The 14325-nt window shown below is 40.4% G+C and overlaps 1 protein-coding gene across 1 annotated transcript; it reads right to left on the reverse strand.

Annotated features, from left to right (window-relative positions):
- Nucleotides 1–1416: 1416 nt before the first annotated feature.
- LOC115671929 (inorganic pyrophosphatase TTM2) lies at nucleotides 1417–8912 on the reverse strand. The gene is made up of 12 exons (XM_056309499.1): nucleotides 8751–8912; nucleotides 7275–7635; nucleotides 6132–6246; nucleotides 5476–5671; nucleotides 5276–5389; nucleotides 4964–5137; nucleotides 4440–4634; nucleotides 3745–3867; nucleotides 3557–3678; nucleotides 2573–2696; nucleotides 2212–2484; nucleotides 1417–2007 (listed from the first exon to the last, which is right to left on the reverse strand). Exons 2-12 carry the CDS (start codon nucleotides 7609–7611, stop codon nucleotides 1792–1794), a joined length of 1989 nt encoding a protein of 662 aa, XP_056165474.1. The 5' UTR covers nucleotides 7612–7635; nucleotides 8751–8912; the 3' UTR covers nucleotides 1417–1791.
- Between the last annotated feature and the right edge of the window lie 5413 nt (nucleotides 8913–14325).

The raw sequence follows: 14325 nt of genomic DNA on the forward strand, positions 1-14325 counted from the left end.
AAAATGTTGAAAGTGGGGAAAGGTTTTTGATCAATAGTCATATAGAGGGGTTGCCTGAAGGAGGAGAAGCGGTTATATAAGCTGTTCCTAAAACACTCTATTGCATAAATCAAGTAAATTAGAAATGTTGATTGTAGAGAAAAAGGTTGGAAGATTCACTTGCAATTTTGTCATGAGTTATGAGACCAAAAGAGCGCTTAACTCGTTATTATTTTGAAAACGAAGAAAAGAAAAGAAAAGAGAAGAGAGAGATGTTTTTCCCGTCTGTCTCATTTTTTTGTTGAATTTCATCTTGATATTCTATCTTTTCCTAGCTTTTAGTCAAGATTATCACTTAGTTGTTTGCCTTTAGTAATTGGATATTATCAACCAACTGTATTACAATTTCACAACTTTGATCAATTATATTGTTACAATAATATGTTATATATGAGAATAACGGCTAAGTAGTTATATATTTCATTATTTTAATTAGGAATAAGTGCACTGAAAGTTCTAAAACTTGTTATGAAAGTATAATTGAGTTCTAAAATTTTAAAAAAGTGCAATCAAATCTTAAAATTTATCATGAACGTGCAACCAAGTCCTAAAAATTTTAAAAAGTGTAATCAAGTCTTATAACTTATCACAAAAGTGCCATCAAGTCCTAAAATATTCACAAAATGTAATCAACGGAACGACTTGATTAGACCAATTTAACAAATTTTAGGACTTGATTGCACTTTTCAAAAGATTTAGAATTCAATTACACTTTTGTGATGAGTTTTACGAATTCCAATACACTTATCCCTTTTAACTATTGATGGACGAGCTTGATGGAGAAGCCAGTCCCTAAAAACAAACTGAAGTCCAAAATCATAATTATTAGAATTGATCAATTTTCGATTCGTACGATCAATTTGAGGTCTAAACAATACGTGCTTATTAAGTGAATCACTAATCTCTAACATTTCTAGGGGAATATATCGATTCATTAACAAATCTGCCATTTGACATGTATTGATCGACTTAATCATTTTTTTTAATATTTATCTATCAAATGATGCATTTTGGAGTTCTTTGAATAGATACGCTATATTTTGATAGTTTCAAAATGATCGAAAGTACAGTTTGGACTTCACATTGCAATAATATATGAAATGGCATATGAAGATTTATGGCTTACATTTGAACGTGATTCTTATCTCTATAAAACAATGGAAAATTATAGTTTCTTATATCATGTGCGATCCTCATGCCCACTCCTTGCCTTCTTTCAGCTTTATAACATGAAGGCAAAAAAGATCTAAAAGTCACCATGAATGAAAAGCTTTCATTGTTTAGAAATTCACTCTTGAACTAACAGCAATTCATGATAGCAAAATTGGAACCTTCACATTATGTAAGATGATATAGCTCAATCGGTCAGGCATGAGATTGCACAATGGACTCCCTGTATATTCCAGCTATCATCTCATAGAACAATTCAAGGAATTTATGGACTATCACTTGTTGTATTGATCGCTTTCAGAATGTCAACTTAAATAGCAAGTAAACTATCGCTACTTCTCCTGAAAGGGGGAAGAAGAGAGAGAATGAAAAACTCCCGCCAGATGGACACAAAAATTTGCTAGACCAACCTTCTGTTTTTGCAACAAGGAACTTCAAGATCAGGACACCCTCCGTTCCCAGAGCGACTGCTTTCCAGGACAGAACAGAAGGACGGGCTGCATGGCCACTTGAACTCTACGTTAGAACAGGACTTTGAAATTTTCTATAGGAAAGAATCAATTAGAGATGCAAAAATGAAGATCAAATTCTATTTGAAAGACCCTTGAACACAAGGATTCCTAAACCGCCGAAAGCCAGGGTGCAAATAAGAGGAATTTTCACCCGGTCTGTGTCAAGCACACTTTTCCTGCTCGTGGTTAGATGCTGGGATCTCTCCCCTAAGGTCTCGCGGAGAAGATTACTGAGGTTGTCGAGCTGATGCATGATTTGTCTCTGCCCACGTGCAACTGTTGATATCTAATCAAGGCATAACAGGGGCATAATCAGAAAACATGATGAAGAAGAAGATTAACTAACTCTCCATCTCAAATTCTAGGATATAGTGGATGGCAGAAAACTTGCACATGCTTGTTCATTCAGTAATATAGTAACGGTCAAAATACCAACAAAGAAAGAGACAGTAAACTATAGCAGAAGACACATAGACAAGATAAAGTCTACCTCTTCCATCAAAGGAGACTCCTTAGCAAGTTGGGAGGATGACGAGGAATTGGGCATCATGGATCCAGTCAAAGAACCGTTTCCCAAACCAGAAATAAAATAAGAAGTTGGAGCTGATCCATTGCAACCCTCAGGATTGAGGGCCATATTTTGTTGGCTCAAGGAACTCTTCTTTATTGTCAACTTGGAATTCAATTCTTCAATACGGGTGGTAAAATCATCCATTCTGTCATTCAGGCAGGAAATTTGATCTGAAAGCTGAGTAATGATACCCTGTAAGGAGACAAGGCAAATCAACGAGATCAGTATAAATTAAGGCTTTACAACAATCAAAAGAGAACAACATTTCCAGACAAGTCACCTGGTTAGGTAGTGTTGTGGATGCACCCGAGATTCTATCATCATATCTTGGATTGCTGATAGCAAAGCCAGCAAGCTTCGACAAATTCTTGTCCCTTTGGGTTGAATATGAGTGTGACATACCGCTGCCCATAGAATTTTACGTCATTCCAATATTTACAAAGGATAACGGAAGGGCAATTTTGTAAATGTCTACTTTATCCATGCCACATAAATTCAACCATGTTTCTCCTCCTTGAAAACAGATCTCAGCTGATCTAACCAATTTGTGCAGAATGTATGGGAATGTCATGTAAATCATTGCATCTGATTCCGGAGTACTTCATGTAAATATGATGTCCGAAAAGATAATTAGGCAAAAACTGTCGCACAACGCTATTACTCAAGTCTCTTCCTTTGGAAAAGAAAGCTTAAAGATGTTACTTAATTTAAATACAGCAGCAACACCCACTTAACGTGGAATTATGTACTAATTTACTAATCTAAGATGGACGATCAATGAAATTGGTCAATGAAAGAAATTACATCTATCGCGCACATCCTATCGTATCACATTGCGATCTGCAATCTTTCCCTCTTTCTCTGTTACACGTTTCCTGATAATCAATCCAAAAATTCGGGAAACGTTATACTGTCCTATCAAACTGGAGCCCTGAGCATGCACATGAAATTATTCCTTAACTCCTAAACTTGTAATACACATTGGACAACAATCAGAAAAGCATTCAGCTATCAATCAGATAGATATGTGATATTTGGATAAAGAGTTTACTATCAACGGGGTTATCCAGGATGCCTCTTTACGAAGCACTACCCAGATCTTTAATCACGTGGAAATGCATACAAGGAGAATTTGTCAAGCACGAGTTTACTCAGAAGATTATATGACTTTAAAACGCAACCATTTCTGAGGACGCAAGGAGCTTATACTGGAGAAGATTAAAAGATTAAAAGTTAAAAAAATTAAAGGATCAGACTATTGCACCTCTTCAGATGCTTACTTCTCATAGCTACCCTATCAGCAGATGCTCGAGAAAGGGCTTCTTTTGGACTTGCAACAAGATCCTCATCTAGGCTAAGTTTTGTCTTTAAGTCTTCTGGCAGTGCCTATAAATGCCTAGGTTAGCAGACATTTACATGAAACAATATTGTGAACTTGGGAAGCTGCCATACCATGACCTCATTAACAAGCTTTTCCAGTTGTATTTGTTCAATATACGTGCGGGCAACATATGACCCTTCCAACCCAAGCTGCTCGGCAACACTTTGAACAACTTGGCGATCTCTTCCTTGTACCTTTTACAAATGCCTACAGTATCAGTCCGAATATCAAAAGGAAAAAAAAAATTCGACAGATGCAGACAATCTATTGAATATGAACACTCCACATGACCCCATCTCTTAAATTCGCCAGATCCGCATAGAGCCCTAGAACATTCTACTTGTCTTGAAAATTTCACTAGTAGATATCTAAGTTCTTGGCGGGTATAGTGATCTAGAGATACTGTTAAATCAGATTGAATACTTCAGTTTCGTTCCAAGGAAAATCTCAAGCAACTTTTTTTGTACAACTGTTCAATTTTAATGGCTTCGTCTGTGAGTACTCATAATTACAATTCTGGAAAAGAATACACAATCGCATCAAACAAACTGCCGCAAGTGGACATTTAAACCAAGGACTCTCCAAAAAAGATACCATAACTCAGTCGGAAAAAAAAAAGATATTGAAACTCTCATCCAATAATCAACATTGTGAGAAAGGACAAAGGACAAGACAAACAATTAGAGCACATACAAGCTTGCACAATGTTGTACGTGCGAAAGCACTCAAAGAGAACAATGGCTCGTGTCAGGATATACAAAGTTACCTGAATATACTGACGGTTCAATTGTTCTAGCCAATCAATCTTCACAGTCACCCTATCATCAGAGAACACATGGCTGCTTCTCTTGAGAATTGTTGCTATTGTGTATCCCAAGGCCATCAACCCACCTAGGAGGCGGACACTCACTTCAAACGTTATTCTAGGTGATATCACAAAAGGGTTGTCAGTCACCCATTCCTGAAAAAAAAAATTATCAGATAAAGTACCATGTCAATATAGCTGCCAATGAGGAGTGAACTTTAATTAGTACATATCTCAAAGAAAAATTAATATCAAAGAGACAGAAGCAGTCATGTTTTGAAAGCTCAATGCCTGAAATTCACAAGCCCCAGAGCTCAAAGCAGATGCCCCAAATGACACTGGAGTCATCCAATGACTCAACTTAAACTTTCTATTTCATATAAGTAAACAAACAGTCACGAAACATATTCTCTTGCTGATGGTACCAGTAGCTGAAGCTCAATAATATAATAATGAAAGTAGAGCTCTCAACCTTAAATACAAACCTCAAACATGAGACTGTACTTTCCATCTTTATTCCGCATCCTCAAATATGATTGGCAAGATTCTGGATCTTCACCTGGGGGTAGAAGATAGATATCGTATGTCTGCTCGGAAGTTTCAGCATGTTCTTCAGACATCACAGGCTTGATTTGATCAACCGCTACATCCCTCGATGACTATAACAGCAGCATATACATGATATGGTATCTCAAATTTGAAAATTACCAGTAGTGACCACCTCCAGAACAAGGAGAAGCAAAGAGTAGCCAACAAACCTGTCGTCAAATAACAAACAAATAAGTAAGATGCCATACCTTCAATATGTAAGTAGGATTCTGGAATCCCGTGAATGGGTTGAACTTGTTGATTATTTTAATGTGTGCTGTTTGAAGGTCAGGCTCAATGAAGGCTTTGTACATTGGATATACCTGTCAATCACAAATATCATCAAGAAGTGTTGCAGACGTGTATGTGGTCAAATACCCAAGTCTATAACGACATGGAAAAAGCAAACCGTTTCAGATATTTGGTGGATTATCTCTTCTGGTTCTTGACCAGCCCGCTGTATATCCCTCAAAACCCGCTTGACAAGGTCAAAATGAACTCCACCAGTGACTGATATATGAAGATCCAGTAAAGGTCTCAATTTTTCATTCAGTGCGTAGATTCCCTCAATAATAACAATTCTGGAACTCGGAACTTCAAGAGTCCTGTCAAAATTACTCCATATGAGAATGACTTATAAAGTAGGTGTAGGTTGTGTTTGAGAAGGTTTGCATAGAAGAGGAAGAAATGATTAAAGGAAACGCAAACAATAAAAAGTTATGAAATAAAGTGCTACAACAAGACGCCGCAGCTGAAAGAAAGCAGAACTACAGAAACGACATTTTATCATCATCAGACCATGACGACAGCAAGGGATATCTACTTTTTCACCTAGAAGGCAATGAATCAAGAGAGAAAATGCATTGTGGACTACAAGTGAAAGCATCAATATGAAGATATAACTATGTCATGCACCAAAAATTCAGAGCTCCGTCAGTCATTGGCCATGTTAAGCACTTGCACAAAACATGAATGCTTAGAAGAACTGATTCCCCAAAGTTTCTTCTATGGAATGGCATATATAAACTCAGAAGCCATCTTAATTAGTAGTGAGGATCACTCCACCTGTATCCCGTGCGGGAGCTACTCTTGAAGTCATAAATAGGTACTTGGATTGGTTTCCCTGCTTTTAACTCGTCGACATTCCTGAGCAGAGTCTCATAGTCTGTTATGCGTGGATCTGTACAAAAAGAATGCACTATTCATCTTTAGAAAGGGAGCTATAATGAACAGACTAGTGTGTTACAATTTCAAGTCACAATAGAGATGTTGGGTTGTTCACAGCTTTGAGAAAACTAAAAAACTCCAATAACAATTGACAGCTTATACAAGCAAGCAGCACCCCCTTTGATCAGCCTTACCATTACCCTTCTTCTTAGTCTCCTTATTATAGTAAAATGTCCTGTACACCAAAAGCTAGTAATCACTCAATTCAAATCATGAGTTTATTGAAGTCAATGATCAAAGAAATTTGTGCACGTAGATTTCTTTCTTTTTTTGATTTTTTTGTTTCTCTTTTTTTTTTTTGGGAGGGGGGGGTGTTGTTTAAGTGATAGGTCATAATAGATGACCCTCCCCCAGCCCTCACAAAGCAAGAAGCCTCATGCACTGGGGATTCCCCTTTTCATCTCTAAGAATGCTCAAACATAGTGCTTCAAAGTGATTGCTATCAGTTTTCCCAAACCATATTGCCCAGTCGTCGGTTTGAAAACATACTAGGAATAACTAAATAATTCTGGGTCAACTAATGTGCTTCTTCAAAACTATTGTCTTTTAAATACTTAGTTTGTTCTCAGATTTTCTCCACTGAGGACAGATATTGTCAAAATAATCTCGTTAACTGCATAAATAAACCAATTCGCCAAAACTCTTCAAGCATAATGCATGATGACTGTAATTTCCTTTCACACAAATCTCAAGATGATGAGCAATATGAAGCAACATAAAGCATGATGCTGAGGTACATTTACCAGTCAACAATTTCAAAAACTGTGCGTGACTCCCATCTTCTATATCAATTTGAGGAATTACTTAAAATCCATTAATGTAAGCCAATAGGGAGTAGAATTTCACACACTGGATTATAAGTGTCAAAGATGTTGTAGTGACTGAGATCACTGGTCATAATAGTGGCCATGCACAGAGTGAAAACATGCCCTACTCAAAAGCTGCAGAAGAAGGGAAAAAGAAAGGAAAAATTTTATTTACCATCGAAATTGCCATCAACAATTCGACTAGAGTCATTGTAGTTGTCCAATGATATAACAGATATGCTTGGCATAAAGTTCAGAATCTTTTCTGTAAATACAGTCTTTCCAGCACCAGAGGGACCAGCCAAGCCCACCAATATAATTCCTTCATTCTTCTGAGCTAGTAATTGGCATGCACGAACTACTATGAAGAAACCTTTCTCAAATGACAAAGGATCTTGGATTGGAACTATCCCGTGGCGATCACAGTCCTTCCTCTTAACTAATCTGACCTGATCTTTCAATAGTCCTTGCTTTCGTTGGTGTGATTCAACACTAGAACCATCTTGAGTCATTTTGCAATTATCCTAACTCCACAACTGAAAAAAGCCATTAATAAGTACAGTGAAAATATTTATAGTCGTGGAATGGCACAAAATTATGCTTCTCAACAAGAATCTACAAGAGAATGCTTATCAAACGCCATATGTTCAATCGAAGAAAAAGCTGATGGAATGAAAGTTATGACGAGAGGGAAAACAAATCATCTGAAAGGCAGGTCAGAGCAACATAAATTTCCTACAAAATTTCAGCAAAGGTTGCTGTTGCATAGCACAAATCTTAAAGTACAACAGATGAAAATGGAGGAAAGAATATCGGTTGCAGAGACCACTACATGCGGTACAAAGATGTGATCACCAAGCACTTCATTAACTACAAAAAAACAAAAAAAAAAGGAAAAACATCAGCAGACTACCGCAAAAATGTTGATTTAAGTCAGATTCTGTTAAATTAGATTGAGTTGTACTAAAAAAAAGTCATCTTGCAAGCACCAACCGCAAAAGACGCCTATGTTTCACCTTTAGCAGTGGTAGTTCGCAGACCAAACAAGTCAATGGAGACATTGGGGACATAAGCGAACATAGATGTAAGGAAAAGAGAGGTTCAGAGAGTTGACGAGACGGCACAAACACTTAATGCAACTTGTCCAAAGCGGTAATTTTCAACTTTCTCAATAGAATCAAACAACAAAACAGGTCTAAGAAAACAGAGCACAATCCGAACATCTAACACGGTCTAACAAAAGAAAAAAAAAAAAAACACGATCAGCTCCTCCGAGACTCCGAGTGGCTAAAAACGCTCGACACCAGCTGACGATCACTGCCGCGAGAACTACTCCAAACCGAAAGAAACCTCAGCAGGGCAACATTCACACACGCACACACGGAATCCACCGAAACCGAGGTCGCAACCTCCGACGCAACCACTCGGTCCGATCCGCCGCCCAACGAGACGCGGGCAACCGACCCGGCAGATATCGAATCGGATCGCCACAACACACGAAGAAAGAACTCGCTCCAACATCGATCACCGAACGGAAACAAAACCGATCGCAAAGCCGACCCCAATGCGCCGCGCGATTCCGGATAAACCAGGGGAGCAGCCCGGTTACCGAGTCGCCGGGGGGAAGCTCGCGGGTACGCCGGCCACTCACCGAGCGAGCCGAGCCAAGCCGGGGAGGAGGAGGAACGAGTCGATGGCAATTCCCGGCGAACCGAGCTCCGACTCGGACCACAATGGCGGCGGCGGCGGCGGCGGCGACGGTGGCTGTGATGATTTCCGCCCTCGCTTTGGGAAGGAGAAGGGAGATTTTTTGTGGGGGATTTGATTTCCAGAGGATTTCGCAAGCTCACTCGGACATACTCTCTCTCTCTCTCTCTCTCTAGAGAGAGCCTGTGGAGAGAGAGAGGAGAGAAGGCAAAAGCAGGTCGGTTTTTGAAAAACAAATTCCGCGTAATCATACATATTTTATTAAATTAATATCACAAAAAACTTCAAACCCCAAACTAATACAATTATAATAAATTTACCCTCGATTTATTTTCGTTAAATTTTACTATTAAAATTATTTTGTTAAATAACACGTGACAGTTAACTGATGTATAAGTTTTATGTTTTACTCTCCATTTGTCACATGTCACATGTGTATTTATTTGTGATTTCTTGTGGTATCAATTTAATTTAACGAAAATTAATGGAGGGTAAATTTGTCACAAATGTACCGGTTTGAGATTTTTACTGGTCAAAATATTAGTTTTGGGTAAATTTATTACATGTGTACCAATTTAGAGTTTTCTGTGGTCAAAAAATTAATTTTGCTTAAAGTTATCAAAGGTGTACAAGTTTAGGATTTTTCGTGGTATTATCCATATTTTATTTTATTTATTTGAAGTTTATTTATATTTTATTTAACGTGTACCTCGAAGCAGTGGTCGTGGGAATAATCTACAAAACCCCAATATATAAAGTTCGTGTAATAAATTATAGAGAAGTTAAAGGGTTAATTCCACCCCAAACCGATACATATGTGAGAAATTTACCCAAATCAATTTTTTGACCACAAAAAACCTTCAAATCGGTATATCTGTGACGAATTTACCATCTCATTAGTTTTCGTTAAATTTTACCGTCAAATTGCTGAGTTGAATGACACGTGGCGGTTGACAGGTCAACCGATTTGTGCGTTTTACCTCCGTTTGTCACAGGTGTACCGGTTTATTATTTTTCGGGGCATTAATCCAATTTAACGGAAACTAACAGAGGGTAAATTTATCACAAATGTGTCAGTTTGAAAGTTTTTGGTATTTGTTATAGGTGTACCAATTTGAGATTTTTAGTGATCAAAAAATTAAGGGAAAAAACCACCAAAAACCCCAAACTTTCCCACTTGTGACACATTTACCCCGAACTTTTTTTTGTGACATCAAAAACCCAAAACTTTGTTATTTGTGACACATTTACCCCGATATACATTGTCCATGGGCATTTTCGTCTTTTTAGCTTTTTCTTTTTCTTTTTACTTTTTTTTTCTTTCCGGCGAGGGCCCTCGCGGATCCCGGCGAGGGGCCCTTGGCGTCGGGCGAGGCCGCCCTCGCCGATCCGGCGAGGCCGCCGCCCTCGCCGGCTCGGCGAGGCTCGCCCTCGCTCGCCCAGGCGAGGCGAGCCCGCCCGACGCCGGCGAGGCTCGCCCTCCGCGAGCGAGCGGGCGAGCCTCGCCGGCGTCGGGCGAGCCTCGCCCTCGCACGGGCGAGGAGGGCGAGGCTCGCCCTCGCGGCGAGCGACGGGCGAGGCTCGCCGGCGTCGGGCGAGGCTCGCCCTCGCCTCGCCCGCGAGGCGAGCCTCGCCCGCGCCGGCGAGCCTCGCCCTCGCTCGCCCGGGCGAGGCGAGCCTCGCCCTCCTCGCCCGGGGCGAGGGCGAGGCTCGCCGACGCCGGCGAGCCTCGCCCTCGCTCGCCCGGGCGAGGCGAGCCTCGCCTCCTCGCCCGGGCGAGGCGAGGCTCGCCGACGCGGCGAGCCTCGCCCTCGCTCGCCCGGGCGAGGGCGAGCCTCGCCCTCCTCGCCCGGGCCGGGCGAGGCTCGCCCGGCGCCGGCGAGCCTCGCCTCCTCGCCCGGGCCGGGCGAGGCTCGCCCGGCAGCGGCGAGCCTCGCCCTCGCTCGCCCGGGCGAGGCGAGGCTCGCCGGCGTCGGGCGAGCCTCGCCCTCCTCGCCCTCGCTCGCCCGGGCGAGGGCGAGGCTCGCCTCGCCGACGCCGGCGAGGGCCCCCCTCGCCGGATCCGGCGAGGGGCCCTCGCCGGAAAGAAAAAAAAAGTAAAAAGAAAAAGAAAAAGCTAAAAAGACGAAAATGCCCATGGACAATGTATATCGGGGTAAATGTGTCACAAATAACAAAGTTTGGGGTTTTTGGTATCACAAAAAAAAGTTCGGGGTAAATGTGTCACAAGTGGGAAAGTTTGGGATTTTTGGTGGTTTTTTCCCAAAAATTAATTAATGATAAATTTATCATAAATATATCAATTTGAGATTTTTTGTAACGTTAACTCAAAATTGAACGATGGATGTTCTTGATAAATGTGAAGTGGCAATTGTTAGTGTGATTTTTTTAAAAAAAAATTTCTTGGAAAATTCAATTGGACTATCGTTGAGAGGTCGCATAAGTCCACGGCGCGTACTTGTCCCGCACGGATCGCAAGTACCAAAATAATTATTAAAAATCGTTGTTAAAATGTCATTCCTAGAAGGAGCACACTCAGGGACGAGGATTTGGCCCAAGTAAAATCTTTTGTGTCCCCGCATCGTGCCTGAGTTCGAATCCCACCGCCATTAATTACTTTTAGTAGGCAATCTCTAAATTCACTATAAGATCTTTTAAACCCGTGGTATTCACTGACTTTGGTACGGGGGGAAATTTTTTTTTTTATGTGTCCCGGTATTTGTCCCATTCTCTATCACAAATCATCCTCCCTCAACTATACTTTCTTCTTCTGATCTAGCGTTTTGAATCCTGAACCAGTGTTCGGATCGATCTTTTTCCGGAGGGATATGGCATCGTTTGATAGCAAAACATGTCCCGTGACTTGACCTTGTCGCATACCCCTGGATCGACATGCACGGCGACACGAAAAGATGATTAAATTTGTTGTTCGAATTTCGATATGAAAGATCACACGCGATCCGAGAGCATTCGTGTGCATCTCACGTGACGTGGCCCATGCACATGGATATGCGGTTTCAATCACGCGATGCGTGTATATATATGTAAAGGAGCCGATCCTATAGCATCGCATGGATGGCAAAGCATTCCCAATGAATGCATAAGACGTGTACTTATGCTAGATAGTCACTTTAGAGTCGTTTTGTCGCATTAAACGCATGTAATGCAAACATGTCATATGTGTATCGCGAATTCAATGATCAGTCGCACATGACTGACATCTGTAACGATACACTTTGATCACATCGAGACTATCTACGTGCATCCTCACATGAATCCCAAACCCTTACATGCACTAATCTTATCCGATCTTTACCGGACAAAGAAGATTGTGTGGTTTTGACATGGGCAACGCACTAAGATATTAGGATTAGGCGCACAAACATAACGAAATAAAGAATAAATGCTAAAAAGAGAAATCGAGATGCGAGATTTTATCCCGATTCACTCTAAAAATAAAGTTACATCCAATAGAGGATTCTACAATAATTAGCGGGAACCCATGTGCCTTCTTTTTTATGGGGAATATGAACTACATCCCAACAAATATTAGCAAGACATTGCTCGAGAAACGCATTGACATAGGCTTACAAATGCATCAACCACGTGAAAAAAGAATGAAGTGAGGCCAATTGCGTGCATATGCATCATCATGCTTTCTTCATTCAATCCCATATTCGTGGACGGGCAAGGCAAACGAACGCCCGAATGCGCCAAAACGTACAGATCCAAAAGAGAATTGTCTGTTGCATATCATGTTAAACCTGTCCTCTCCTTCACAAGCTCAAGACACAAGTTTGATTCCTCACGACACCCTCAAGTTCGAATAGCTCCATGTGTGAGCCACTCATCACGAGAGTTTCGACTCGCATCTTAATCTGCTTCGTAAAATTATCAGGATATCTCGTGCAACTAGAACGATTCTATCTATCCGTAGAACTTCTTAATTAGCAAATAAATCCCACGAACGAGGTATAGAGAGATTTGCCTTGAAAAGTATCACGAGTTGGGTCCACTTGGTTAGTGCAATTTGAAAGATCTACATGTGCATTAAATTATCTTAAAGGTTTATTGCACTTGAACGCTACCAGATGTCCTCAACGCTCGTATCCACGACGCTATGTCGGAAAAGAGCCCGTCAAAAGAGTCGGACATTAATTCGTGCGCTTTTCCTCAAATTTAGTATCGACAACAGTCATTTGTATATTTTTTGTCAGACCCACAATAAAGGCCATTGCCCGAACAAGGAGAACACCGCCAATTAAGGGTGATCAGTTCTAAAGTTGATAGATTCTAGACCTTGAACTTATAACCTATCCTAATAGGATCGATTTTCAGTTTTTGGAACAATGGAACCTACCTTGTTAGTCCTAAAACCGACCATGTCGGTTCGGTCCAGTTCCAATTTTTTTAAGTTCCATTTTTTTTACAACCGAGACAAATAGCGGTCACAGCTAAATAGTATAAGCAATAAAACTGTTCAAATTAAAAACTGAACAACAGAAATCCCCATACATTAAAAGCAACAATCCAAAAAAGATGAACATGCACAATTAAAAAAAAACAATAAAAAATTTCAAAACACGTAATATAAAACATGAATTATAAAACTTCATTCCTCATTCATCCATAAAAAAAAATTGCTCTAAATTCTAGCCACTTGAAAGCAAAACAAATAACATAGTTAATCACTTGACGATAGTTTAAATAAAAATTTAAGGGGAATCTTCCTACAATGGAGTATTTCAAAAAAAAATGATGCCAAATGTCACTTCATATATTTTTTGAAAGAATGATGTGCTATATATCTGCTCTATTTGATGTCAGAGAGTAGAGTGCGAGGGTGAGAAATGAGAAAAGAGAGGCTCGGATCTGACAAATAAGAAAGTAACAGGTTTTGGTTTTTAAACAGGTTGTAAACTGCCGGTTCTCGGATGGGTGAGTGGCTTCAACACCCATAATCGAAAACCCACCTGCACAGTACCAATTCCGTTGGAACAAGGGACCGATGGAATTGGATTAGAACCTACCAGGACGGTTCAATTCCTGTTCCCGAGTAGACCCTGAACCGGTGCTCATCCGTAATCTTTGAGAGACAAAGTTACACACCAAGTGGGAAGCCAAAAGCAAATGAGAAATTTGCAACCGCTAGTCACGAGGATGCTGCTGCTATCCGAAAGGGTGATTCGTACCAAAAAAGCTACTCATGTAATGTAAAGATCAGCATCTAAGCGACGTACATAATTCATTGTCATATTCTATTTCCTCGTGAGCAATTCACTTTTAAAGCCGATGCCAATTAACCTTAGTTTACAAGATTGGCGTCGATGTTAAATGTTCTCCACTCAAATCAATTATGGCGAGATCCACTTGCATTGACCAAAAACGAAAAGGACACAATTAAAGAAGCAATAAATCAGTGATTGGTGAAGATGATTAAAATCAACATAGGTGCATTATTAATGAAGAGATTCGTTTGTTGGAGCAAGAAGATAGCACTTATAGTGAGGAGTGAGACA

The sequence above is a fragment of the Syzygium oleosum genome, unplaced genomic scaffold, assembly GCF_021117445.2.
Source record: "Syzygium oleosum isolate NSW1041296 unplaced genomic scaffold, Sole_v2.1 Sole_v2.03, whole genome shotgun sequence".
Lineage (NCBI taxonomy): Eukaryota > Viridiplantae > Streptophyta > Magnoliopsida > Myrtales > Myrtaceae > Syzygium > Syzygium oleosum.

What these genes read in the sequence shown, in the direction of transcription:
- LOC115671929 (XM_056309499.1), bottom strand. Translation starts at nt 7,611, where the DNA reads ATGACTCAAGATGGTTCTAGTGTTGAATCACACCAACGAAAGCAAGGA. An exon ending in AGCTCCCGCACGGGATACAG is followed by an intron (nt 5,672 to 6,131) that starts GTGGAGTGATCC and finishes TAATTTTGACAG; the next exon opens with GACTCTTGAAGTTCCGAGTT. An exon ending in AGAAGTAAGCATCTGAAGAG is followed by an intron (nt 2,697 to 3,556) that starts GTGCAATAGTCT and finishes TTCTATGGGCAG; the next exon opens with CGGTATGTCACACTCATATT.